This window comes from Rhincodon typus, chromosome 12 (assembly GCF_021869965.1).
Source record: "Rhincodon typus isolate 14 chromosome 12, sRhiTyp1.1, whole genome shotgun sequence".
Taxonomy (NCBI): domain Eukaryota; kingdom Metazoa; phylum Chordata; class Chondrichthyes; order Orectolobiformes; family Rhincodontidae; genus Rhincodon; species Rhincodon typus.
Genome location: NC_063343.1, coordinates 7,776,569 through 7,801,835, shown reverse-complemented (window position 1 = coordinate 7,801,835; position 25,267 = coordinate 7,776,569). Strand labels below are relative to the sequence as shown.

At 42.8% G+C, this 25,267-nt stretch overlaps 1 protein-coding gene across 1 annotated transcript in view; it reads left to right on the top strand.

The window, feature by feature from the left end:
* LOC109937103 (dedicator of cytokinesis protein 2-like) overlaps positions 1-25,267 on the top strand; it is a 587,118-nt gene that overhangs the window by 464,788 nt on the left and 97,063 nt on the right. The window contains exons 32-34 of the mRNA XM_048603933.1: positions 2,029-2,114; positions 5,236-5,392; positions 19,419-19,459. Of these exons, the coding sequence (XP_048459890.1) occupies positions 2,029-2,114; positions 5,236-5,392; positions 19,419-19,459 (284 nt within the window). The remainder of the gene's footprint in view (positions 1-2,028; positions 2,115-5,235; positions 5,393-19,418; positions 19,460-25,267) is intronic.

Genomic DNA, 25,267 nt, shown 5'->3' with positions numbered 1-25,267 from the left:
GATTGGTCAATAAAAAAAGTAAACTACGCAGACTGCCCAGTATTGATATATGCATGAGAAACTACAATGGCAAATCCAGCTTTGTAAATGTTACAATGTCCTCTTCAGTAACATCTGAGGCCTTATGGAAAATAGGGAGAGCTTTTCCAAGATTAGTGAAGCAACAGCCTGATATAATCACATTAATGGAATCATAACTTAGAGACAATGTCCCAGACACTACCATAACCATTCTATTTCACTGACAGGTTGGGCACACCAAATCTGGCAGCACAGTGGTATACAAAGGGGACACAGTTGCCCTGGGACTCCTCAACATTGTCCCTAGATCTCATGATGGCTCATGACATTACGTGAAAGACAAGCAGGGGAACTGCTGGCTGATGATCACCTAAGCCCTCCTTCAGCTGATGAATCAGTACTCCTTCATATTGAACACCATATGGGGGAAATCCCTGAGTTTGGCACTAGCATAAAATGTACTCTGGGTGGGGTACTTAAATGTTGGTTACCAAAAGTGGCTTGGTAGCATCATTACCGACCATGTCCTAAAGGACGTAGCTGTTAGGCTTAGGCTATGGCAGGTGGTGAGGGAACCAACAAGAGGGGAGAATGTCCTTGACCTCCTCCTCACCAACCTATCAGTAGCAGATGTGTCTATCTATTTCAGTATTGGTAAGAGTGACCCCTGCTCATTCCCTGTGGAGGCAAAGTCTAGTCTTCACATTGAGTATTCTTCCATCATGTTCAAGTCCTGAATGGGACATATTTTGAACAGAACTAGCAATTGAAGACTGGTCATCCAAGAGGTGTTATGGGTGATCAGGAGAAACAGAATTGTATTCAGCAATCTGTAACTACATGATCTGGGATATACATTCTGTCCACTACCTGTAGCAGCATTGCTACATGCACAAGGTGCACTGCAGTAACTCACCGAGGCTCCTTTAACAGCACCTCCCAAACTCTGCAATCTCCACCAACTAGAAGGACAAGGGCAGCAGATACATGGGAACACCAGCGCCTGCAAGTTCACCTCCAAGCCACTCACCATCCTGACTTTGAAAAGTACCATTGTTCATATAGTGGCACTGGGTCAAAATCCTGGCAATCTGTTCCTAAAAGCATTCTGGGTGTCTGTATACCAAATGGGACTGCAATAATTCAAGAAGGCAGCCCACCACTATCTTTTCAAGGGCAATTTGAGATGGGCAATAAATACTGGCCTAGCTAGCACCATCCATATTTCATGAAATAATTAAAAACTGCACAATGCAGAGAAAAAATGAAAAAGGATTTGGAAGGAATTCAATGCTCACAGAGTTATAACAACACAGAATTGTAAAGCTCATGCAATTACAGAAGCAGAAATGATATTTGCAATAATTATTTGAAAAGGAAGGATAATGAGCAGGGAAATGCCAATTTAAGAGTTAGCTCCAATTGCCAAGTGAAGATGGGCCAAATGGACTCTTTCTGTAATTTCTTTGACTCTGTTAAATAAACCCAAACAATAAGACAAAGATGCCCAGAGTTAAGGGGAGTGGGGATGGGGGGGAGCGGGCGGGGAGTTGGGAGGGTGTGTTGTAGGGACACTGAGGAAAACAGGATTCTATTTCGCAAGGCTGAAACCTCTGCTTGAGTCAGGAATATGAGCTGGGAAGCTGTAGGTCTGTGCTTATTGAATGAGCAAAGATAAACAAAATGGTCTTTTACAGATATTCACGCCAAACAATATCCTGCTTGCTTAAGAACGACTTAATAAGGCACTGTGGGAGTGACAGTCAGGGCCTTATAGGTACAAACACTGGGAACCAAAGCAAAAGGAGCTGCTATGACAGAAAGGAGAGATAGTAGGAAATGCAACATTTGATTACATTTTCTGTTTGATTATGAATATTATATCTATATTACAATATCTGGAGTGTTTTCAATCTTTCTGGCAGTAGCTTCGCAAACATTGTTCATCCTGTGCTTTAGTCTGTGAACTTTTCAGATCTCTTGAATAATTAATGATCTTTTTAACAGTTTGAAGATGAAATAATCCTGAAGTTAGATCACACGGTGGAGGGAGGATGCGGTGATGAGCAGTATATGGAGCTCTTCCAGAAGATGTAAGATTGCATTCAATTTAGAATTTCAACTGATATACACAAAGCAAATAAAGAATACATTGAGGAGATGAATACAGAATGAATCAGAATCACAAGTTCCTAAACAGAACAAGAATGAAGCATTGCAGTACTCCACAACATGTATGTCTTTAGATACTTGTCACAAAGGCAGGAGGAAATGGATTAGATTATCACTGGAGCAGATAGTCACTGGACAATCCACAAATCTAGGGAATGCTCTGGGAACTTGAGTTCGAATCCTGCCATGATAGGTGGTGGAATTTGAATCCAATAAATATCTGGAAATAAGTGTCTAATAGTGATCATGTTGATAGTTGGGGAAAACACATTTGTTTCATTAATGCCCTTTAGAGGAGGAAACTATGTGTGACTCTGGACTCTAAAGTGCTCTCTGGGCAATAAATGCTGGCCTAGCCAGTGATGCCCTCGTCCTGTAAATAAACAAAACAAAAGTTGAAAGGCAGCATTCAGTCACAGAATAGAAAGGAGGGAGAGAATGAAAGGGGTAGGCTACAAATTAATTTTTTTCGAAGGGTGAGACTTGTGGAGGAGGTTACTGAAGTGGCTATGGACTTGATTCAAAACTATAGATTCCAAGAACAACTTGGAGCAAATTCATGGTGGAAATCCATCACCTGATTGCTGATCCTTTAGGTCCTGCTTACTAATACCTCCTTCCTCACTCACAATGCTCACCCCCACCCCAAGGTTCCTACATCAGTCCTGGTTTCCTACGTTCTGACCATTGTCCTGTATTGTTGACCTTCTAACCTCATCTCCAATTTCCATTTCCCAACTTCTGGATCTGCTCACTGGGGGTTTAGTTTCAGGTAGGGAGGGAAGGGAAGGGTTGTGGTGGAGGTGGTAATGGGGGTTGGGGAGTGCACAGACGGCAATGGGATGTTGAGGCGGCAGGTTCGCTGTGATGCAGAGGTCTTTGGAAGCCTTTTGCGTCAGTCAAAGGGCATCTTTTTCAAATTCAAATGCATTTAGTCCTAATAAATAATCCACAGCAAATAAAAAATAACAATTTACAGGGAAGTTATGCTGTACTCTGACGAAGCCCGACGAGAGTATTTTGTCCAGTTTCACTCACCATACTTCAGAAAGGATGTGAAGAGGATTCAAAGGAAATTTAAGGAGTGATTCCAGCAATGGAGCACCTTAGATTTAAGTTTAAATCGGAAAGGCTGGTGTTACAGACCACGCAAGTATCCACCCCCCCAACCCAAAATATTTTATGAACATAGCCCAGACCCTAACCCTTTCTTATTTTTAAGACAAATGTAAAGTGCTGCGTTGCAGTTGCAATGTGACTGGTCAAGCTACTCAATGTTAAGTAAAACACAAGTTATTTAAACACTCCAGTTAAAATCCAACCAAAGAAAGAGGAATTTAGAATAACATAACCGTATTGGAAAACTGAACAGAATAATAGATACAGTAACTATTACTAATTAACTGTTCCAATGTAGTAACATCACACAAATACACCCTCTGGCAAAAAGGCAAATTCAGAAAACAGAATTTGTCTCATATACGTTCCAGTAGCCTAGGAAGAGAACCCACAGCTTTTGGCTGTAATCAAGAAAGGGAAAAATAGCTTCCACTTCTTCCAGCCCATAACAGAAACTGTTTAAAGCTAAACGTAAAAACTAAAAAAAAGGACTAGGCTGTGAGAGCTGGCCACACCCATCAAGGATGCTTCTATTGTTCTACCTTTAAAAAAAAACCAAGGCCTCACAAGCGATTTACTTTATTGGCTCTCCAAGTAGGCGGCTCAGCACCTCAGTCTTAAAACCTCTCTTCAAAAAAAAAACAGGCCAAAATAACCTCTTAAAGCCACAGCATTCTCACACTGGGCTTTATTCTTTTTTGAATGAAAGGGCTTGAGATGAGATTTGACAGAGGCAGACAAGACTATAACAGGCTTAGATAAGTGAAAACACCTCTGATTGTTGATGGTTCAGGCGTTTGGAGGAAAATACAAATGTAAAGTTCCAGGCAAGAGATACAAAAGGGATTCACAGGTCACCTATATTGCACAGCAAGTGGTAATGACCTGGAATCCACTGATTTCAGGAGGGTGGAAGCAGATACAATGATTTTAAAAGGAAAGTGGATGGACAATTGGAGGGGAAAGAAACTTGCAGTGCTACGGGGCTAGACTGAAGGAGTAGGACTCACTGGATGGCTCCATGGAAGCTGAAATGGACTTAATGGGCTGAATGGCCTCCTTCTGTTTCATAAATAACTCTTTGTTTTGAGTTGTATGGTTGCTTTGGTCTCTTACACACCACCACTCCCCTCAGCTAAAACATTTATGAGTGGGGGTGCACCCAGGAGACCGGCAGTTGCCCTGATATCGTTTTGCCCGTTAGTTGGCTGGCAGCTAGATTTCCATCCCTCAAGGTAAAGAATTCCCACCTCAGAGCTGCCGGTTAACCAGAGGCTAGCTGTTTTCTCCAGTACCTGAAGGGGCATTGGTGACTGCTGGTACCACACTCAAGCGATGAAAACATCGGCTGTGGAATGATGGAAACTTTGTGTTTGGGGATCAGCAGTTGGGGATGGGGTAGAAGCCAAGGCTTGAAAGGCAAGGTGAACCTTCTTATAGGCGTAAGAGGAGGGGTATACAACTTAGGTGGACCGTCAAGTGGTCTCTCCAGTGTTCCCCGCAGTGTCAGTTAAGAAAGACCCCGTCTCACCCACTAACAGTCCAATCTAAGAATGTTACATCTGATGATGTAAACAGGCACAATGGAAAGAGTTGGGATCATGGTTAGAAATTGCATAAAACATTGCATGAGGTTCTGTAAATTCAGCTCCTGCACACTTGGAAACCAATGTCATCCCCTCATTGACCTGAGCACTTTCACTCCACTGACTGATTTTGTGGCACAGGGAGTGGGCTTAGAGGTGGCCATGAGCTGGAATGAATTTGGTTTAATCTTATCACTACACCTGCCCACCACATCCTGAGACTGCCAATGAATCAAAAATAATCAGCAACAAGACCGAGAGGAGGAGAGAGAGAGAGAGAGGTTTCCAATCACTTCCAATCACTGTACATGTGACATCTTGTGACTCTATCTTTTAGCATCCTGAAGTGTGCTGAAGAGCACCCAGCTATTGCCAAATCAGTGCAACATTTCGTCCACCTGGTAAAGGGTCTCCTGGAGAAACTGCTGGATTATAGGTCAGTGATGAGTGACGAAAGCAAGGGGAACCGTATGAGCTGCACGGTTAACCTGCTGGTAAGTTTAAAGAAATTCCTTCAACTCCTTCACTTAATGTCTTTACTCTTGACAATTCTCCCTCAACCTCCCAGACTCATCTCCCTCTTGTCATCAGCTGTCTTAAGTCTTAATGTATGGAATTCTCTACTCAAAATATTCCGCCTCTTCCTTGTTTCTCTCCTCTTTAAAATCTTCAACCAATTTTTTTTGCCCTTTTTTGTTACAGCATCATCTTTTTATAATTCCTGTGAAGCATGCGAAGCATTCTACCTTAAAGGCACTATAGAAATGCGCACAGTTTCACTTCAGATTGGAACAAAAGGTCAAAGTGTAATGTCTGTTCCATATGCAACATTGAAGTGTGAAATATTCCCCAGGGTGTCAGAGTGTGTGAATTACGTTTCACTTTCAGCTCGAGAACATAGAAATAACAACTGGAGTAGACCATTCAGCCATCAAGCCTGACTCTCGATTAAACAAGAGAGTTAAAGGCCTCAACTCCCCTTTTGTGCTCAGCATAGCCCTTCGCTCCCTAGTATTTCAAAAATCTGTCCTTCTTAAATAACATAATGATCTAGCCTCCACAACTCTGAGGTAGTGAATTTCAAACATTCCCTGTTCTCTGGAGGAAGAAATTCCTTCACATCTTGAGTTTGAATTTGATTTACTATTGTCACTTGTACGGAGGTACAGGGAAAAGTGTTGTTTTGGGTGCTATGCATGCAGATTGTACCATACAAAGTGCGTTAGAGTAGCAGGACCGAGTGCAGAATATAGTGTTAAAGCTGCAGAGAAGGTGCAGAGAGGGAGAGATCAGAATTAATATTTGAGAAGTCCATTCAAAAGTCTGATAACAGCATGGAAGAAGCTGGTCTTGAATCTGTTCATGTGAGTAGTCAAACTTCTGGATCTTTTGTCCAATGCAAGAGGGTGGAAGAGAGTATAACTGGGGTGGGAGGGGTCTTTGATTATGCTGGTTGCTTTCCTGGTGCAGTAGGAAGTGTAGATAAGTCAGTGGATGGGAGGCTGTTTTACTTGATGGATTGAGCTGTCTTCACAATTGTCTGGAGTTTCTTGTGGTCTTGGGCAGAGCAGTTGCCATATCATACTGTGATGCATCCACATAGGATGCTTTCTATGATGCATCTATAAAAATCAGTAAGGGTCCTTGTGGGCATGCTAAATGTCCTCAGCTTCCTGAGGAAGTTGAGATGTCATTGTGCTTTTTTGGTTTTAAATGTGTTTCCCTTTGTTCTATAACTATGTTCCTTAGTTCAAGATTTCCCCACCAGTGGAAACATCTTCTCAGTATCTATCTTGTCAAGCCCCCTCAGAGTTGTGAATGTTTCATTAAGATCACCCCTTTATTCATCTGAACTGTAATGAATAAATGCCCAACCTGGTTAGCTGCTCTTGATAAGTCAATTCCAACATTCCAGGATTCAGCGTTGAGAATTTCTTTTGAATTGCCTCCAATACCAATAAATCCTTTTTTAAATACAGGGATCAAAACTATATACAGTACTCTAGTATCAACACAGTGTTGAGCTGGAGGAAGACAGCACATTCGGCAGCATCAGAGGGGCAGGAAAGTTGACGTTTCATGTTTACACCCTTCATCAGGTTTTGAGAAAGCACCAAGGAAGTATGTCCCCCACTCCTGTGTTTAATTGAAAAGAGGATCCATAGCTGGTCCTTTTCCCTGCAGAGGACAGGTCCCTGTATATGCCTTGACTAATCAGAGGCTTTAAGATGTTCCTATTTGGATAGGGAATCATACAATCTCTACAGTATGCAAAGAGGCTATTCGGTCCATCAAGATTGCACTGACCCTCTGAAAAGCATCCGACCTAGACCTAGTCCTCCACCCTATCCCTGTAACCCTGCATTTCCCATGGCTAATCCACATTGCCTGAACACCCCTGGACATTATGTACAATTTAGCATGGCCAATCCACCTAACCTGCACATCTTTGGACCGTGGGGAAAACCAGAGTATCTGACGGAAACCCAAGCCGTATTAATCAAAAATACAGAAATGACCGTTGTAATGTCTTCACTTCTTTTTATAATTATAAAGGGGCTGCGCCTTGTTCGGGAGTAAAATTTTTCCAGCACTTTTATAAACATCTAACACCGCAAAAGGTCTTGCAGATATCTAGAATGCTATCCCTAACTTGGGGAAAAAAAAGGTGCTTATCAACTCTTCAGTTGTTATTTATTTCATTAGATGGGAGTGCCGCTGGTAGGGCCATTGTTTATTGTTCATCAGAGAGGTGGTGGTGAGCATTGATTTTGATTTTGAGTTCTTGACTGTACTCAAGTACAAAATTACAGGGTATAGTGAAAAGTATATAACGTTGCCAGACAAAGCACCATTTTAGGTACAAGCACCAAGGTACTGAATCTGAAGAACAACGTATAAAGAAAGAACAAAGGCAAAAATTAAACCTTGCAGTAATTATGGTGAACAACTGCAGTCCATTTAGTGTATGTAGACCCATCGTGGTGTAAGGGAGGGAATTCCAGAATTTTGACCCAGTGATGGTGAAGGAACAGTGAGACATTTCAAGTCAGGATTATGTGGGATTTGGAGAGGAATTCGCAGGATATTGTGTTCCCATGTATCTGCTGCCCTTGTTCTTCGAGGTGATAAAGGTTTGGAATGTGCTGTCAGAGGAGCCTTGTTGAGTTGCTGCAGTGCATCTTGTAGATGGAACACACTGCTGCCGCTGAACATCGATGGTGGAGGGAATGAATGTTGAAGGTGGAGCAAGGGGTGTCAAACAGTGAACTCTTTCATCCAGAGGCTTCTGGAGTGTTAAGCTGCACTTATCCAGGCAAATGCGCTGTGCAAAGCTCATCTTTCTGTTCATTAATGTCTCAGATGGAAAGATCAAGGAGAAGGTTAACCAAATCAGCATACATCCCAGCAGACACACTGACTGCTCAGGGACCGACTCTAATTCAAGACTGTCCAAACAACAATAACTCAAAAGCAAAATACTGCAAGGGCTAGAAATCTGAAAAATAGACTAAAAATGCTGCAAGGTGTGGCAGTATCTGTGGAGATAAAAACGGGTCAGTGGCTCCTCATCGGGATTACAAACTGTACGAAATATCATAGATTATGAGCAAATTTAAGAGGGGGGATTAAGGACAAGAGCACAAGGGAAGGTCTGTGATGGGGTGGAATTGGAATTAGGTTTATTGTCATGTGCACTCAAGTACAAAGTACAGGCAACTGTGAAATGTGTACAACGTCACCACACATGGTGACACCTTAGGTACAAAATACCTAGTTACAAGTCTTAGGTGCTAAAATATATTAGGCATAAAAATAGAGAAATAAAGAGAAAAGCTAAAAGTTCTATTACAGTTATTCATAGTATAAATTAGGAAGATAAAGAAATAAAAGATAAATGTTACAGTCCTTCTTTAGCCTGCAATCTCTCCACACTGTGGGCTTTCCACACATGGTCTCACTGTCCCTGCACTGCTGGGCTTGTGATCTGTTACAGGCTGCCCGTACCAGGCCCCAGTCCACTGGTAACCCCCCCAGGTCCCAATCCTGCCAACAACTCCACTCCGCTCCGTCCCACTGACTGCTGGTCATCCTGCTCAGCCTGGGCCTACCAACCTACCATTAAATGGCAAAAGTGATGAAGGTCAAGGCCAAAGGGAATGGTAGTGGGATGAGTGCAAACATGAAAAGGTACGCACCCAGAGGAAGAATAGCCTTCGTCCAAAAGCATAAAAAGTGAAAGAGAAAGCAAGAATTGAAAAGTTGCTTGGAACAAAATGGAGGGGAGTCTGAGTGTGTGGGACTGGGCACTTGGAGATATGGTATTATGTGAATCGTCCAGAAATATTTCCGTGCAGTTTTGGCAACTTCGCCTTCATTCATGTACAGCACCATGATGATCTAAAATCCCCCTCTCTCTGCTACTTCAGCCAGGGCACAAACTGGTTTAAAATAAATGGCATATCACTTTCTCTAATATAGCACCGAGAAGATTTTGAGGCAGAAGTGTTCTATCATTGTCCCCTTGTGTCTCACAGTGTTATCCCAAGGCCTCCATTTTGGGATCAGGCCATTGGCTTATCTAGCGCAGACCAGTAGGGCTTTGCAATCAGATAACTCTCATTCCTCATCTGAGCCAATGTTGGTGGTGATCAGATGTTATCAGGAATGTGGGTTGGGCTGACTGACAGAGTCGAGGAAAATCCCAACCCTAATGAAGTAGCTGAGGTAGGATGATATAATTACTGGAAATAATCACAAATTTTACAGATGGTAAGCATTCTATCTGGATGCATCTCAGCTTGCTACAGCAACTGCTCTGCCCAGCATCATAAGAAACTTCAGAAAGCTGTGAACACAGCCCAGATCATCACGTAAGCCAACCTCCAATCTGTTGACTCTATTTCCACTTCTTGCTGCCTTGGAAAGGCAGCCAACATAATTACAAACCCATCCCAGCTCAGATATAATCTCTTCCAACCTGTTTCATCAAGCAGAAGATTCAAAAATTTAAACATATGTACCACAGCTTCAAGAACAGCTTCTTTGCTACGATTATTAAACTGCTGAGTGAACCTCTCAAATTTCATAATCTAATGTTGATCTTGCTTTGTGCAGCTGTAACTTTGTATCCCTCGCTCTGTTCAATCACCCTATGATAGGTATGCCCTTGTATGTTATGATCTGCCTGCAAAACAAAACTTTTCACTGTACTTAGATGCATGTGAGAACAAAAAAAATCAAACCAACGCCACTCTGAATCAATATTAGCACAGCGTGCCTGGGACCTTAAGGCAATGTGGTCACAGAGGCTGCAGACCTGTTCCCAGGCTGGAGGGTAAATTGGCGAATAATTTAGAAGAAACTGAGGCAGACTAGTCAAGCGATAGTCATCAATGTTAGGAAGAACAAACATAATTCCCAATCAGAAGATGACAGACCTTAGTAGTGCGTAACCAGTAAGAAATATTCTCAAACTAAACTCCATGTGGACTGACAAAATCTTCCCAGAGTTTTATCCAGTCAAAATTGCAGAGTGTAGTTTTTCTAACTGTCTGAATATCTTAGCCTCTCATTAGGTCGGTGAAATTCCAACTGGTAATCAGTGAGTTAACATGATGAACTACCTTATCTTAATTAACTAGCTGCATGTTTTGATAATGATACATGTTGGAGAGTTTGTACATAACTCCCTGACATCAGTGGAGCTGCTTTGCTTAAATTAATCTCAAGAGGCAATAAGCTAAATAAATCATCGACTGGCAGTTTAGAATTGCTTTGGAGATAATAAATTCAGATGTGTCAGAGTGTAATGTTTTCTACCTTCACCTTTGCTCTGCCTTTAATTTCTGAAAGAATGCGGGCAGAGAAGAGATGGCACATTGTGCTTTGAAGTGAAAACCACTACTTAAAAAAATACCGATTGGAATACTAAAAGATCTTCCCTTGCCTCTAATTCTCTCCACAACCATCACTATTTTTTAGGTTGAACATCCAATTGATCCCACAGTTTAGAAATTTTATTTAAATAATGCCAGCCACAATTTGTGCTGTTATGGCGCCTTTAATAACACAACAGGGTGTTACCAAGCAGAATTGTAAAGACTTGATATTGAAATGCATTAGGTGTTATTAGGACAAATAACTAAAAGGTTGGTCAAAAGAGTTGGGCTAAAGGAGGAAAGCAAGATAATAAGCTTAGAGCCTGGGCAGTTGAAGACATAGCTGGCAATGGGGCAAAATCGAGGATGTTGATGAAGCCAGAGTGAGATGAGTGCAGATACCTTGGAAGGTTGTGGGGCTGGAGGATATTACAGAGGGAGCAGGGCGTTGGAGCAAGAAGGATTTGGAAGCCGTGGAAGCAAATTTTAAAATGGAGTCATTGTTTAACACTGGGTATAGTAGATTAGTGAGCGTGGGAGTGGTGGGTGAATGGACCTTTGCGGGGACAGGGACCTAGGCGACCAAGCTCCAGATTGCAGAGGTTAATTCTGCCATTACAATCACTGCTGCTACAGTACAACCTGGCGATGGATTCTTGAAGAAATAGTGGCTACACTTCAGCTTCTGAATGTGCTGTTTTGGCTCCAAAAAGGCAGTCACAGTGCATGTGCACAGTTCTGGTGGGACGGCAATGGATGCCATTTTGGTGATGGTACTGGTGCATGCACAGACCTTCTGCCAGAAGAAAGCAGTAGAACAGGATGGTAATGTCGATCAATGTGTGACCCTGGTTTGATGCCAGTGCTGCCAAATTGGAGCAAGTTGCTCCAGTTAATGCCATGTCTTCAACAGCACACATTGTACATGCACATTTACATTTAGCAGCAGGAAGGAACAGCCTCCCTTCTTCTACTCTCCAAAACCTCCCCCCAGACCACAAAGTGGATCACCTTCTACTTTCAGGGTCGTTGTATAGCTAATAGCCTTCTACGATAGCTGACCCAATCAAACTCATCATCTGAATCCTCAGTGACTGTGCCTATGTAGCCACTCACTCCAGAGTGAAGTTTCACTTGATCTGTCATTGAGTCATTGAGATGTACAGCACAGAAATACACCCTTCCGTCCAGCTTGTCCATACTGACCAGATATCCCGAATTAATCCAGTCCCATTTACAAGCATTTGGCCAATATCCCTCTAAATCATTTCTATTCATATACTTGTACAGATGCTTTTCAAATGTTGTAATTTTACCAGCCTCCACCACATCCTTTGACAGTTCATTCTATACACGCACCAGCCTCTGCATGAAAAGGTCCTCTGCATTGACCGCATGCCTCTTATATCTGCTGTCTCACCATATGCTGGTGCTGCCTGAATGTTAGGATCTGAGCTGGTATGAGATTGTGCACTTGCATCTCTTCTTCCCCACTGTGTTTCCTCTCTTCTGCCTCTTGCTCTACCGCCAAAACCTGGCCAGGCTAATGACCTTATCTATCAGAAAAGACAGCGATACAAGGGTAGGGTTGTGGTGGAAGGATGGGGAGAAGCAACATGTGTATCCTTTATCGCATCTGGAGCTGGTAAATCAGAAGTGATCATAGAATGAAGGACGAGGGATCTGACAAGAAGAATTAGATGCGATGATATACTTGTCTTTGATGTTTTAGTCCCATCGCTGTCACAGCACTGAGTAGGTGAGGGATGGGAGTGTGGCAATTGAGCAGTATGTGAGACTGACTGTGCTATTGGTGGAATGTGGCATTTAATGAGGAATTCACCGACCTTTCCCACTTGCCTGCAAATAGTTGACTTTCTTGTGGTTCACCCTCCGGGTTCTCCTGGTTTAGATTTCAATTTAGATTTTATTGCCACGTGAAGTTAAATACAGATGTACAGGAGTACAGTGAAAAGTGTATAACGTCACCACATATGGTGCGATCTTAGGTGCAAAGGTTACTAGGTACAAAAAACTCAGGTATAAAGTAGTAAAAGAAACAAAGTTAAAATGTTAAGCATTATCGTCACAGAATAAGTAGAAAAATAAAGAAATAAGATAATAGATAACATTGACTCCCAACACTGATTGCTGCAGCTCTCTGCCTTTGGAAAGTTTCTCTCCAGGTTCACCAGGTCCTGTGTGGATTAAGCACAATTCACCTCGTCCCCTTCCTCTTTGAAGACACACGGGCTAGCATAGCAAACCTTGGAGCATGCTCTCTTCACCTGTTGCTGTACATCTGCTCTTCTTCCTCCTCAAACCCACTTCCACAAACAATCCCGGCTCCTGCTCCGGTCAAAATGCATCGCCTCTTTAAAAGCTGGAGGCTGGCTTTAAGTAATGTTAGTTTCACATGAGTGCGGGTTCCCTGCAGATGTGCAGAGTCATCCAGCAATGTAGTTAGCATTAGTTGCATACAGCAAGCATGAAATTGGCTTGGTGCCTGCAAAAGGAGAACAGAAGCAGGGAGATAATTTTACATAATGCAATCCCAGTGCTTATTTTCGAGCCTGTCCAACTTAAGGCCCTCGTAATCTTAAACAATAAATGTACAGGAACAATTACACAATTGGAGTCTCTGCTGTGGCTCAGTAAGTGAACTCTAGTTTGGCCTGATGTTTTGTTCTCTATTTATGAGCGCCAAGTCTGGATAATTTCTGTCTCTGTTAACCCAACTGTGGAGAAAATGCCAGGGATGTATAGATTTTCATTACTGGAGTGGGTGGAGGGGGCTGCAAATGAATAGAATAGTCGCTTGTATTTTTTACAAAAAAAATACAGTGAAAAGTGTTGCCGTACCACACGCCTATGTTAACAACAGAAGGCATAGATGAAAAAAACATTAAGACAAAGTTCATCTCAGTTCAATTACCAGCACCTGGGTTAAGAAAAGTCAGTATCGCTGCAAGACTGTCATGCCGGGCTGCTGAAATAGCAGGCAGGAAGACTCCACTGAAGCTGTCTCAAGGACCAATCTTGTCGCCGAAGCTTGCCAATGGAATCCTGGGCCATGCCACCGAAGGTGCCAAAGCCAGACTATCACTGGACACGGTCGCAATGTCCACGAGGAACGGCCATCAGCTCCACATCCTTCCTCGCCAAGCCAATACCAGAACCTCACGTTTGCCTTTCTGTCAGCCCTCTCCTTGCTGCCGCTACCAGAGTCCCTCTCCGGGATCACCAGCTCACTCGCCACCATCTGCGAGAGTCCCTGTCTGGGATCACCAGCTCCCTTGCTGACGGTGGTCAGGTGAGATGGTTTAGAGACTGACAAGGGCAGGGACAGCTGGGTGAAAAGCAGCCTCAGTTTGCCAGCACTTTGTTACACCTGTAAGGAAAGGAATAAAACTAAAACAAAAACACTCTCGGCCCTCACATCCCTCACCAGACCTCCACATCACCCCTATTCCACATCCACGACACCTCATGACCTCTGTCTGCCTCCCCCATTTGACTGTCACATCCTTTGTGCAAATCTATGTCACCTTATCCATCCGTGGTGTTCCTCATACCCCCCCCCCTCCAACGGCAATCTATATCCCTCCAACTGCACATCTTGGCCCTCACACTCTCCATGACAAGGTTTTCCTCGATACTAATATCCATGGGCCCTCCATATTCTCCATGCCAATCAATTCTCCCCTATCAGAGAGGTGAATTACCAGGGTGCAGAGATTTAGGGAATTGGCAGAAAAGTTAGAGGGGCTTGAGGAAATATCTTGTAATCCTTGAGGATGGTCCATGTAGAAACGCTACTCAGTTTGATGGTTGAGGCCAAAGTCCTCAACCCATGTGAAGCCAACCTGGATCTATACCTGAAGCACTACACCTGCAAGGATATAGACCAGGAGCTGGTAAGCGGAAATAGAATGGGCAGCTAGTTCATTCACACAGTGGGCTGAGTGGTCTTTTTCAGTGTTGCAACTTTTTTTTTTAGTTTTATGGTTCTTTGTTGAATCTGCACAACCATATCAGTATTTTATGTGTCCAGTTATTAATTCCTTCATAACAGATTCTAAAATTTTTTGACCACTGATGTAAAACTAAGAGGTCACTTGGTCTGAGATAGCAAGAACTGCTGATGGTGGAGCTGGAGGAACGCAGCAGGCCAGGCAGCATTGGAGGAGCAGGGAAGTTGATGTTTCAGGTCAGGACCCTTCTTTTCTCAGTCTCTTCTTTCTTAAATAGTGGGGTTGCATTTGCTACCTTCCACTCTGTGAGAACTTACCTGGAATCTGTAGAATTTTGAAAGTCAATGCATAGACTATCTTTACATCCATCTCCTTCTGTATTCTGGGATGTTGCTCCTCTGGTCTAGGAGATGTGTCAAACATCAAACTAATTCATTTATCAAGTACTATGGCTTTATTAATACTTATTTCTTTAATTTCTAACTTTCACAAGTTCCATAGTTTCCTGGCATTCTTAGATTTTCTACATCTTCTTCTGTGGATAAGACACAAATCAATTGTTTTAGTTTATCTGTCATTTCCCTATTCTCCAGTCTTCGTCTGTAATAGACCCATTTTTGTGCACATTAATCTTTTACTCTTAACTTATCTCACAAAGTTTTTATAGCCTGTCTTTGTAAGATTGTAAGAAATAAGAACAGGACTATGGTGCTGAGCCCTTCAAGCCGAGCCCACCACTCAGCAGGACCATGCCTGATCCAACATTCCTCACATCCACCTTCCTGTATTTTCTCCATAACCCTTAAGTTACTTGCTAGCTTGCATTCATACTGTAACAACAACCCTCAGGCTTATTTCAACAGGCAGAGTGAAAGAGTAAGCACTGTGTTTTTTTAAATACTGCAGATAGTCTTCTTTTCAAATACTTAAAGGGTAGGCAATTTAAATAGCTTGACAGCTGTCTTTCACATCTGTGTTGACTGCTCACATGTGCCTGACAGTTAAAATGAGTCTAGACTATTTTTACGCTGAACCAATGATGCCTTGTGACAGTCAAGACAGTCAAGTGTACTCTCTCAGTCGTAACCGTGCAAACACAGTGAGAGAGAGAAACAAAAAAGACTTAAAGCCAATTCAGGCAGGAAAAAAGTCTGGAAAATTCCTGTCGGGTCAAATAAGATGACCAAAAGTCAGCTCCCACAGATCATTCCCCTCTGAATCGCACTTGTGAAATTAAAGCATGTAATCTGTACAAAAATGAAACTGTTGTACTTCATGAGATTAAACTAAACCTGTTGCAAGAGTAAAGTGCTGTGGGTGTTGGAAATCTGAAAATAGAAACAGAAAATGCTGACAATGCATTTAAACATTGAACCAGTGATCAGGTTAAACCAGCTAAGATAATGATAGCCAAGTGCATAATTTGGCTCCAAGTCTTGGGTTGAGCTTAATTGATCTCACTCAGGGTGCCGGAGCAGGGCAATGAATTGTCAGCACTGCTGGGTTAGATGCAAGCTATTTGTGTGTGTGTGTGTGTGTGTGTGTGTGTGTGTGTGTGTGTGTTTTCAAATAAAGAGAATGTAAATATCCCCCTGTGCCTAGAGGGCTGTTTTGTTACAGTGGTAGAATCCTTAAGCCTGAGCCAGGGGCCAAAGTTCGAATCCCACTTACCCCAGATGTGTGTAATAGCATGTTTGAATAGGTTGATTAATGTAATGATCTCCCTGTGCTTCCCAGTTTGTGTGTTTCCTTTGGCTTGATTAAGTTGCAGCGCTCAAAAACTAAATACACAGTTGTTGACACTTCAGTGAGGGACTGAAGCAGAGGTTATCCACTTTGGTTGAGATGCAAAACAGTCTGTTCTTTCAGGTGAAGGTAAAGGAGTCCCTACCACTGTTCAATGAAGTAGATTTTCCAGTCATATCCTATTGCTGTTTGTGTGATCTTGCTTTGCACAAACTACCTGTTGTGTTTCCTACATTACAACACTGCCTACTCTTCAAAAGTCATTAACTAACTGTCCAAGAGCTTTGATTATCCTGAGATGGCAAAAAAAATTGAATAAATGGAAGTTCATTTTTCTCACTACTCCCGGGGTTAAATATAGCCAAAGAATTTCTGACTTTGGGAGCGATAAAGTTTCACAGGGGTTTCCTCTCTTCCAGTATTGTAATCTCAGCAGCTCAATGGAAGCCCCAGGCTGTTCCTGACACTGGCCTCTTCCAACACTGGTCTGGCACCCAGAGAGTCATGGGGGCAAGATCACCAAAGGCATTTAAGCAAGGGTGGCATGGTGACTCAGTGGTTAGCACTGTTGCCTCACAGGTTCAGGGCTTTGGGTTTGATTCCACACTTGGGTGACTCTCTGTGTGGAGCTTGCATATTCTACCTATGTCTGCGTGGGTTTCCTCCTACAGTCCAAAGATATGCAGGTTAAGTGAATTGACCATGCAAAATTGTGCAGTCTAGATGTGTTATCCATGGGGATATGGTACAGGGATTAGATGCTTTTCGATAAGGAGATGATTTGTAAGAAGAGATATGGCCTGGGGTAGGTCAGTCATGATCATATTGAATGCCAGGGTAGGTTTGTGGGCCAAATGACCTATTTCTCATGTTCTCAGCGACAGAAGTAGCAGATCAGAGGTTGACTTTCTCTTTTCCCCTGTTTGGGAGACCCTGATCCCTTTGTGACTGTCCTGTAAATTATGATGAAAAGTTACCCAATTGGAAGTGTAAGAATTGCTCGTACTAAAATTAAGATTTAATTACCCCTGACACCAAAAATGTTGAATGTCTCCTTGAATCTCTTATCACAATGGACACTTGCCAGGCTGAATCCATTTCACCATTCAGCTCCTCTTCTCATCTCGTGTTTAATGCAATTGTTCTTCTGGCGTTTGTCAATGTTTGCCGCCCAGCCATGATATTCCAAGCTATTGTTTCTCTCCTTCTTCTTCTGAGATTCCTATGGCCCCAACGCTTCAGTTTATCCACGTTGATATGGAGTTGCTTATTCAGATCTGAGAGTGGCATGGTGGCTCAGTGGTTAGCACTGCTGCCTCACAGCATCAGGGACCCAAGTTCCATTCCAGCTTTGGGTGACTGTCTGTGTGTAGTTTGCGTGTTCTCCCTGTGTCTGTGTGGATTTTGTCTGGGCGCTCCAGTTTCCTCCCACAGTCCAAAGATGTGCGGGTTAGATGGCTTGACCGTGCTAAATTGCCTGTAGTGTCCAGGGATGTGTAGGTTAAGTGGAGTAGCCACGAGAAATGCAGGATTACAGGGATAAGGTAGAGGGGTGAGTGTGGGTGGGGTCCTCTTCAGAGAGTTGGTGTGGACTTGCTGGGCTGAATGGCCTGTTTCCACACTGTAGAACTTCTACGATTCTGAGGAATAATAGTCATACAGCACAGAAACAGACACTTCAGTCCAACCAATCCATGCTGACTGTAATCCCAAATTAAACTAGTCCCACCTGCCTGCACTTGGCCCATATCCCTCCAAACATTTCTTATTCATGTACTTATCCAAATGTCTTTTAAACATTGTAACTGTACCTGCATCCACTGCTTCCTCTGGAAGTTCATTCCACGCATGAACCACTCTCTGAATCTTGTAGACTGTGTTTGAACAAATCTGCTGTGGATATAGTTTCAATGCACACAGATTGTCGTGGAGAAATAGTTTGCTGCTCCACTGCACTTCAATTACTTTTTATTGCTTTGATTTGATTCTTAGCAAAATTAGCATGAGAATTTATAATACATTGTAATTTAGCAGCTAATATGCACACAGCAAGCTACCATGAACAGCAGTGAGATAATGATCAGAAAATCAGTTTTTCTAGTGATGTCGGATGAGGGATAAATATGAGCCAGGATACTGGGGAGAACTTTCTTGCCCTTCTGCAAATTGTGAAATGGGATCTTGTTCATCACAAGGGAGACTTTAAGGTTCAATCCTGTAATTTATAGGCAATTTCTGCTACCACATCCAAGTGGTGCAAACACAGAACATTTCTTCACTCATTAAGTGGCTAACTAAACCAAGGAATTTAGTGATGAATATTGATATCGTTTAGCACTTTCTCACTTCTTTCCAATTCATTAAACATCCCTGCCTGCAGGTTATCAAATATTAAGCTTATTAATTGCTTTTTAGTTTGCAATGCCGACACAGTTGACTTCTAACCTTTCCCTGGTTTTCTTTTCTTCCTGATCTTGTTGCCTCTCCAGCGCTACTCAACTCCTACTTCATATATTAGTCACCTTGATCCTTGACAACTGCAGTGCTCTCTGACCTTCACAAGGTACAGCTCAATTAGAACGTCAATGCATCACAAATCCAACAGATCCCATTCCCATCCCCAAGTTCCATCATCTCTTCAAATTACTCCTAGCCACTTCCAACTAAACAATTGAGACATTTCCTTCCATGTGTGAGGAGCAACCAGAAGTGATTACTTGGTCAGCTCCAGTTCTAAGGAAGGGACCGTCTGCAAACAGTGAACCTACTTTTGCTTCTTACAAAACCTTCTTCGAACATGAGATATCTGCTTCAGTTTGATGGCTAAACTCGCTCGCAAGTTTCCAAAGATATTTAAAGTTGTGTGTGTGTTTTTTTTAAATAATCAGACGTTATTGTTTTTTTCCTTCTGTCCACAGAATTTCTACAAGGAAATCAATCGGGAAGAGATGTATATAAGGTATGTGCATAATAATGTTCAGTCATGACCATGCCATCTGTCTTCTTTATAAGTTCAGCCTTGCAGACTCATAATTCACCTGATATAGTATGATGGCACCAGGCTCTCATAATCTCTTCATTGTTGTTTTCTGAAGTGGAAAGGAAAGTTTATGTTTGCTGTTCAGCAGCAATATGGAATCTGCCTGTTGCTTTGAAATTAAAATTCGGAATGTGAAAAATAATCAAATAATGCAGCAATCAAGAGGGTCCAAATCAGAGCTGAGGCAGAGGTGAATCTTAAATAATCATTGATTAGCTTGCTAGTGTGCCTTTTATCTGATCGTCTAAAATTTAGCCAACTAGTAACATCTCATCTTCGGCCCTTCCCTGAACCACCAAGACTCAGAAACTGAAAGTAACTTTGCTCACATGTGAGGTCACATGTTCTTTGTTCAATCACATTCAGGTCACTAAATAAAGCATTCAAAAAAATCCCAAACTACTCCTTATGCGTAACCGTGTACGCACCCTGCCTCAAGACCGGTATCAATCTAGCAGCGATGTAACTAAGTGCAAGCTCCATTTTGATACTGTGAGCATGTTTACATAATTACAGGATCCTGTAACAGGCCATCAACAGAACATTAGTTCTCGTTTTGTAGGGAATGATGAGGGGATGTGACAGAAATTAGGGCCACGTGCTAAGGCCAGGAAAGCACATGATTAAAAGGAAAAAGATGACATTCTCAATAGTTTGTGTGGTAATGAGTATAGTTGTGTGTCCGCGGCGTTATTAGACTTGTCATCAAATGCTTGAAATAATAATTCAGAAGTCAGATACTTTTGAGCTCATCTCAGTGACTCCACTATAGTTCAGGTCTTAATGTCCTGCTAGACTGAGTCTAAGGCATGTGCTGAAGAAACCAACCAGAGGGGAAATGCTCGTGACCTCATTGTCACCAACCTACCAATAGCAGATAGATCTGTCCGTGACGGTATTGGTAAGAGTGACCACTATGCATTTCTTGTAGAGATGAAGTCCAATCTTCATACTGATGATACTTCCATCGTGTTGTATGGTGTTATCAATGTGCTGAATTGGTGATATTTTAAAAAAGATCTATCAATTCAAGACTGGCATCCATGAGGTACTGTGGGTTAACAGCAGCAGGAGAATTGTATTCAATCACAATCTCTAATCTCAGTCCAGGCATAACCACCCCATTATCATCAAGCCAGTGGATCAATCCTGGTTCAATGAAGCATGCAAGAGGATATGCCAGGAATAGCACCAGCTGTACCTATAAATGTGGTGTCAACCTGGGGAAGCCACGATGCGGACTACTTGCATGCCAACCTGTGAAAGCAGCAATTGTTTGACAGAGCTGAGTGATCCCTCCGCCAAAGGACCAGACATAAGTCCTGTCACATCTGGTCATGAAAGGTAGTGGACAACTAAATAATTAACAGGAAGTGGGGATTCCACAAATAACCCCATCCTTAATGATGGGAAAGCCCAGCATATTAGTGTGAAAGACAACACTGATACATTTATAACAGTCTTCTGCCAGCAGTGCCAAATGGAGTTCTCAGCCACCTCCAATGGTCTCCATTATCGCAGTTGCCAGTCTTCAGCCAATTTGATTCACTCCCTGTGATACCAAGACTTGGCTGATGTCACTGAAAACTGCAAAGGCCATTGGCTCTGAAGACATTCTGGCAATAGTACTGAAGGCTTGTACAGAACTGGTTTCATGCCCCAGACATGCTGTTCCGGTATAGCTATTATGCCGACATGCACCTGGCAATGTGGAAAATTGCCCAGGTATGTCCAAGGCACAAAAAGCAGGTCATGTCCAACCCGGCCAATGACCATCCCAACAATCTACTCTTAATTATCAGTAAAGTGATGCTCAGTTTGGATTCCACCAGAGCCATGCAGCTCCTGACCTCATTACAGCTGTGGTCCAAATACAGGCAAAAGAGTTGAACTCAGAACGGGAAGTCAGAGTCACTACTCTTGACATCAAGGTAGCATTTGATTGAGTGAGGCATTAAGGCATCCTAACAAAATTAGAGTCAATTGGAATCAGCATAAAACTTTCTTCTAGTTAGAGACATATCCCTCACAAAGGAAGACAGTTGTGGCTTTTGGAGGTCAATTATCTCATCCTCAGTATATCTCTGCAGGAGTTCCTCGAGGTCATGTCTTCAGCCCAAACATCTTCAACTGTTTCATCTATGACCTTCCCCCAATCATCAGTGGGGATGTTTGTTGATGATTTCACAATGTTCAGCACCATTCATGACATCTCAGATACTGAAGCAGTCTGTGTCCAAATGGAGCAAGACCTGAATAATGTGATTGGGGTATATACCTGCAGTGGTTCAAGAAGGGAATTTACCACCACAATCTCCAGCGTAAAAACACTGAAACTCCCTTCATAAGAAGAATGTGGGTGCACCCACGCCTCAAGATAATGTTTACTGTGAGCTTGTTAACGATAAATAGGATAGGTAACAAATGCTGGCCTAGCCAGTGATGCCCACATCTCATGAAAAAATGAAGGGGAGGCAATGGCCTAGTGGTATTATCGCTCGACTGTTAATCCAGAGAGACCCAGGTAATGTTCTGGGGACCTGGGTTTGAATCCTGCCACGCCAGTTGGTGGAATTTGAATTCAATAAAATGTCTGGAATTAACAATATAATGATGACCGTTAATCCATTGCTGGTTGTCATAAAAACCCATCTGGTTCACTGATGTCCTTTAGGGAAGGAACCTGCCATCCTTACCTGGTCTGGCCTACATGTGACTCCCGACACAGCAATGTGGTTGACTCTGGGCAATGAGGGATGGGCAATAAATGCTGCCTGGCCAGTGATGCCCTCATCCCATGAATGAATAAAGGAAAAAAAAACAAATAAATTTAAAAAAACACAGGGAGGATACAGAGAGGCTGGTTTGAGAGATGGCGAGGGGTATTTGGAGGTTGGTGGGCGTGATCATGGTGAAAATTCTACAGATCCAGTTCAGAGAACTATTAGAAAGTATTGAGTTGAATTTGGAGGGCTGAGGCAATTTGCTGGTACTGGATTGAGGGAGCTTTATTATCATCTGCCTGTGAGTGATGTGAAATAACTTTGAGGATAGCCAGCATAAAATCACAAATGTAGCTCTTACACACATCAATGCAGTTGAAGGGTTTGTTGATCTTGTACCCAAAGGAACCTTGCTGCACGTGAATATTTGTCAAATGTTGGGATGTGGATGCTCTGCTATTCTACCTAACAACCTATTGACTCTGTCTCCCCAGAGTGACAAAGGCAACTTAGACCTGTCACGTGACCTTCCAGTGAGCTTGAAACTGTAAAGCTACAAGATTCACCTCAGAGAAAAATAAGTTGCCCTTGTCCAAAGCCTTTCACAGCCCTGGCCTTTTACTGACGTTGGATAAATTGTCTAGGAGATTGAGAGAACTGCCCTGCCCTTCTTCAAATATGCCATGGGTATCTTTTCTGTCGACGCGAGAGAGCAGACACAATCCTGATTTAATGTTTCATCTGCAAGGTAGCACTTTGGAAAGTGCAGCACTCCCTCAGCGCTGCACTGGGTTGTCAGCTTGGATTAGGGGCTCAGGTCTCCAGACAGTTGCTCAATCCATGACCTTCACAAACAGAGACAAGAGTGTTACCAATATGTCCGAGGAGGAGAGAGAGTAAAATTAATGAAAACAATTGATCTCTGCTGTTAGTTTTCTCTGCTGGAATAATCTGAACATATTTTGGGGCTCAGAGTGACATAGAGGGTGTTTAGGTTTTGATACCTGAGGAGCAAGCTGGATGGACTAGAGAGTGTTTTTCCAGTTTCTTGATGTTTCTATGAAAATAATCCCTTGATTAGTTCTTCACCTTATCTTCAAATTGCCAATCTTGTTCATACATTTCTGACTCGGGTGAGTGGGGAAAGCTGACAATCGTAGTCATCTCTGGCCAAAACTAAAATTAAACTCCCACATAAAACTGAAAGCATGTACATTATACAACAATAAGAGTGGAATGTGAAGACAATAATCTAATTGCAACGTTCAGGTGCAACATATTGGAATTCTGCTACTGTGCTTTCTAACGCAATCGAGGCTTCTCAGTCACATTACTATTTTGTAATCAATCCTTGACATTAAACATAAACCACTGAAATCTCTCACTGATTTGTCATCTCTTCCGGTTGGTCCCTATACTTTATTTGTGATCTGTTCCCTTCCATTTCTATTGCTTTGTGTAAATTCTCGCAATCCCCGCAGCTGCTCATAGGTCAGTGTAACAGTCCCTTGATCCCTATAGATCACTGGTAGTCAGAGGAATTAGCAACTGCCCCCACCCAACTCTTACCCCTCCCACCTTATACCTCAGGGCTCAAACGTGGTGAATATTTCCAGAGGTGGGGATTAGTCCTGGATGGTTTCCGCTCTCTTTCACAGTCACCTCTTCTGTGATATGGTATAGGTATGCTGTGGTCTGAGACACTGTGATGCATTCCACAGCCTAATAGTCTTTTCCTTGGTATGCTTACAAAGAAGGCCAATTGGTTAATGAAGTTTGCAGATATGATACCACAGTAAGCATGTACAGTAAAGAAGGAAGGGACCATGAAAAAAGAATCATCTACAACAATAAACTGTGCAAATGTTCTGGCAGGCCAGCCTCCTGCCCTACTCCCTTTCCTTCACAGTTACATGCAATAAGACTGAATCATAGAATTCTTACAGTGTGGAAGCAGGCCATTCAGCCCATCAAGTCCACAGCAACCCTCAAAAGAGCATCCCACCCAGACCCACCCCATCCTTGTAACCCCACATTTCCCATGGCTAATCCACGTAGCCTGGACTGTGGGAGAAAACCAGAGCACCTGGAGAAAACCCGCACAAACACAGTGAAAGTGTGTAACCTCCACGTAGATGGGGTTGAACGTGGGTCCCTGATGCTGTGAGGCTGCAGTGCTAACCACTGAGCCATCGTGCTGCCCCTGGGAGGCTAACTGAATGATATGAAGAATTCCAGCTCTCCAGTTAACTTTGCATTGTGACCTCTCAGCTACCTCAGTCAGACTGGTGTCGCTCAGAGGAGTCTCGCATGACAGCCACAGTAGACAAGCTTCAATGTCAAAAGGTTGTGAACTTTAGTCCCACTCCAGAGATTCAAGTGCATTTACCAGCTCTCCTGTGCAATATTTGTGGTTCCTGTCTCACTTTCCATATTAAAGATACATAGAACAGTACAGGCCCTTCGGCCACGATGTTGTGCCGAAGTTTTACCCGAAACCTAAGGTCTATCTAACCTCCACTGCTACCTTATACTATCATCCATATGCCTATCTAATAGCCGCTTAAATGCCCCTAATGAGGCCGACTCCACTACCCTCTCCGGCAATGCATTCCACGCCCCTACCACTCTCTGAGTAAAGAACTGACCTCTGACGTCTCCCCGATATCTACCTCCTTTCACTTTAAAACTATGTCCCCCTTGTAAAAGCTACCTCCACCCCAGGAAAAAGTCTCTGGCTGTCTACTCTATTTATACCTCTGATCATTTTGTACACCTGTATCAAGTCACTCTCATCCTTCGTCATTCTAAAGAGAAAAGCCCTAGCTCTCTCAACCATTCCTCGTAAGACCTTCTCTCCATTCCAGGCAACATCCTGGTAAATCTCCTCTGTACCTTTTCTAACTCTTCCACATCTTTCCTGTAATGAGGTGACCAGAACTGGACACAATACTCCAGATGTGGCCGAACCAGGCTTTTGTATAGCTGGAGCATAACTTCACAG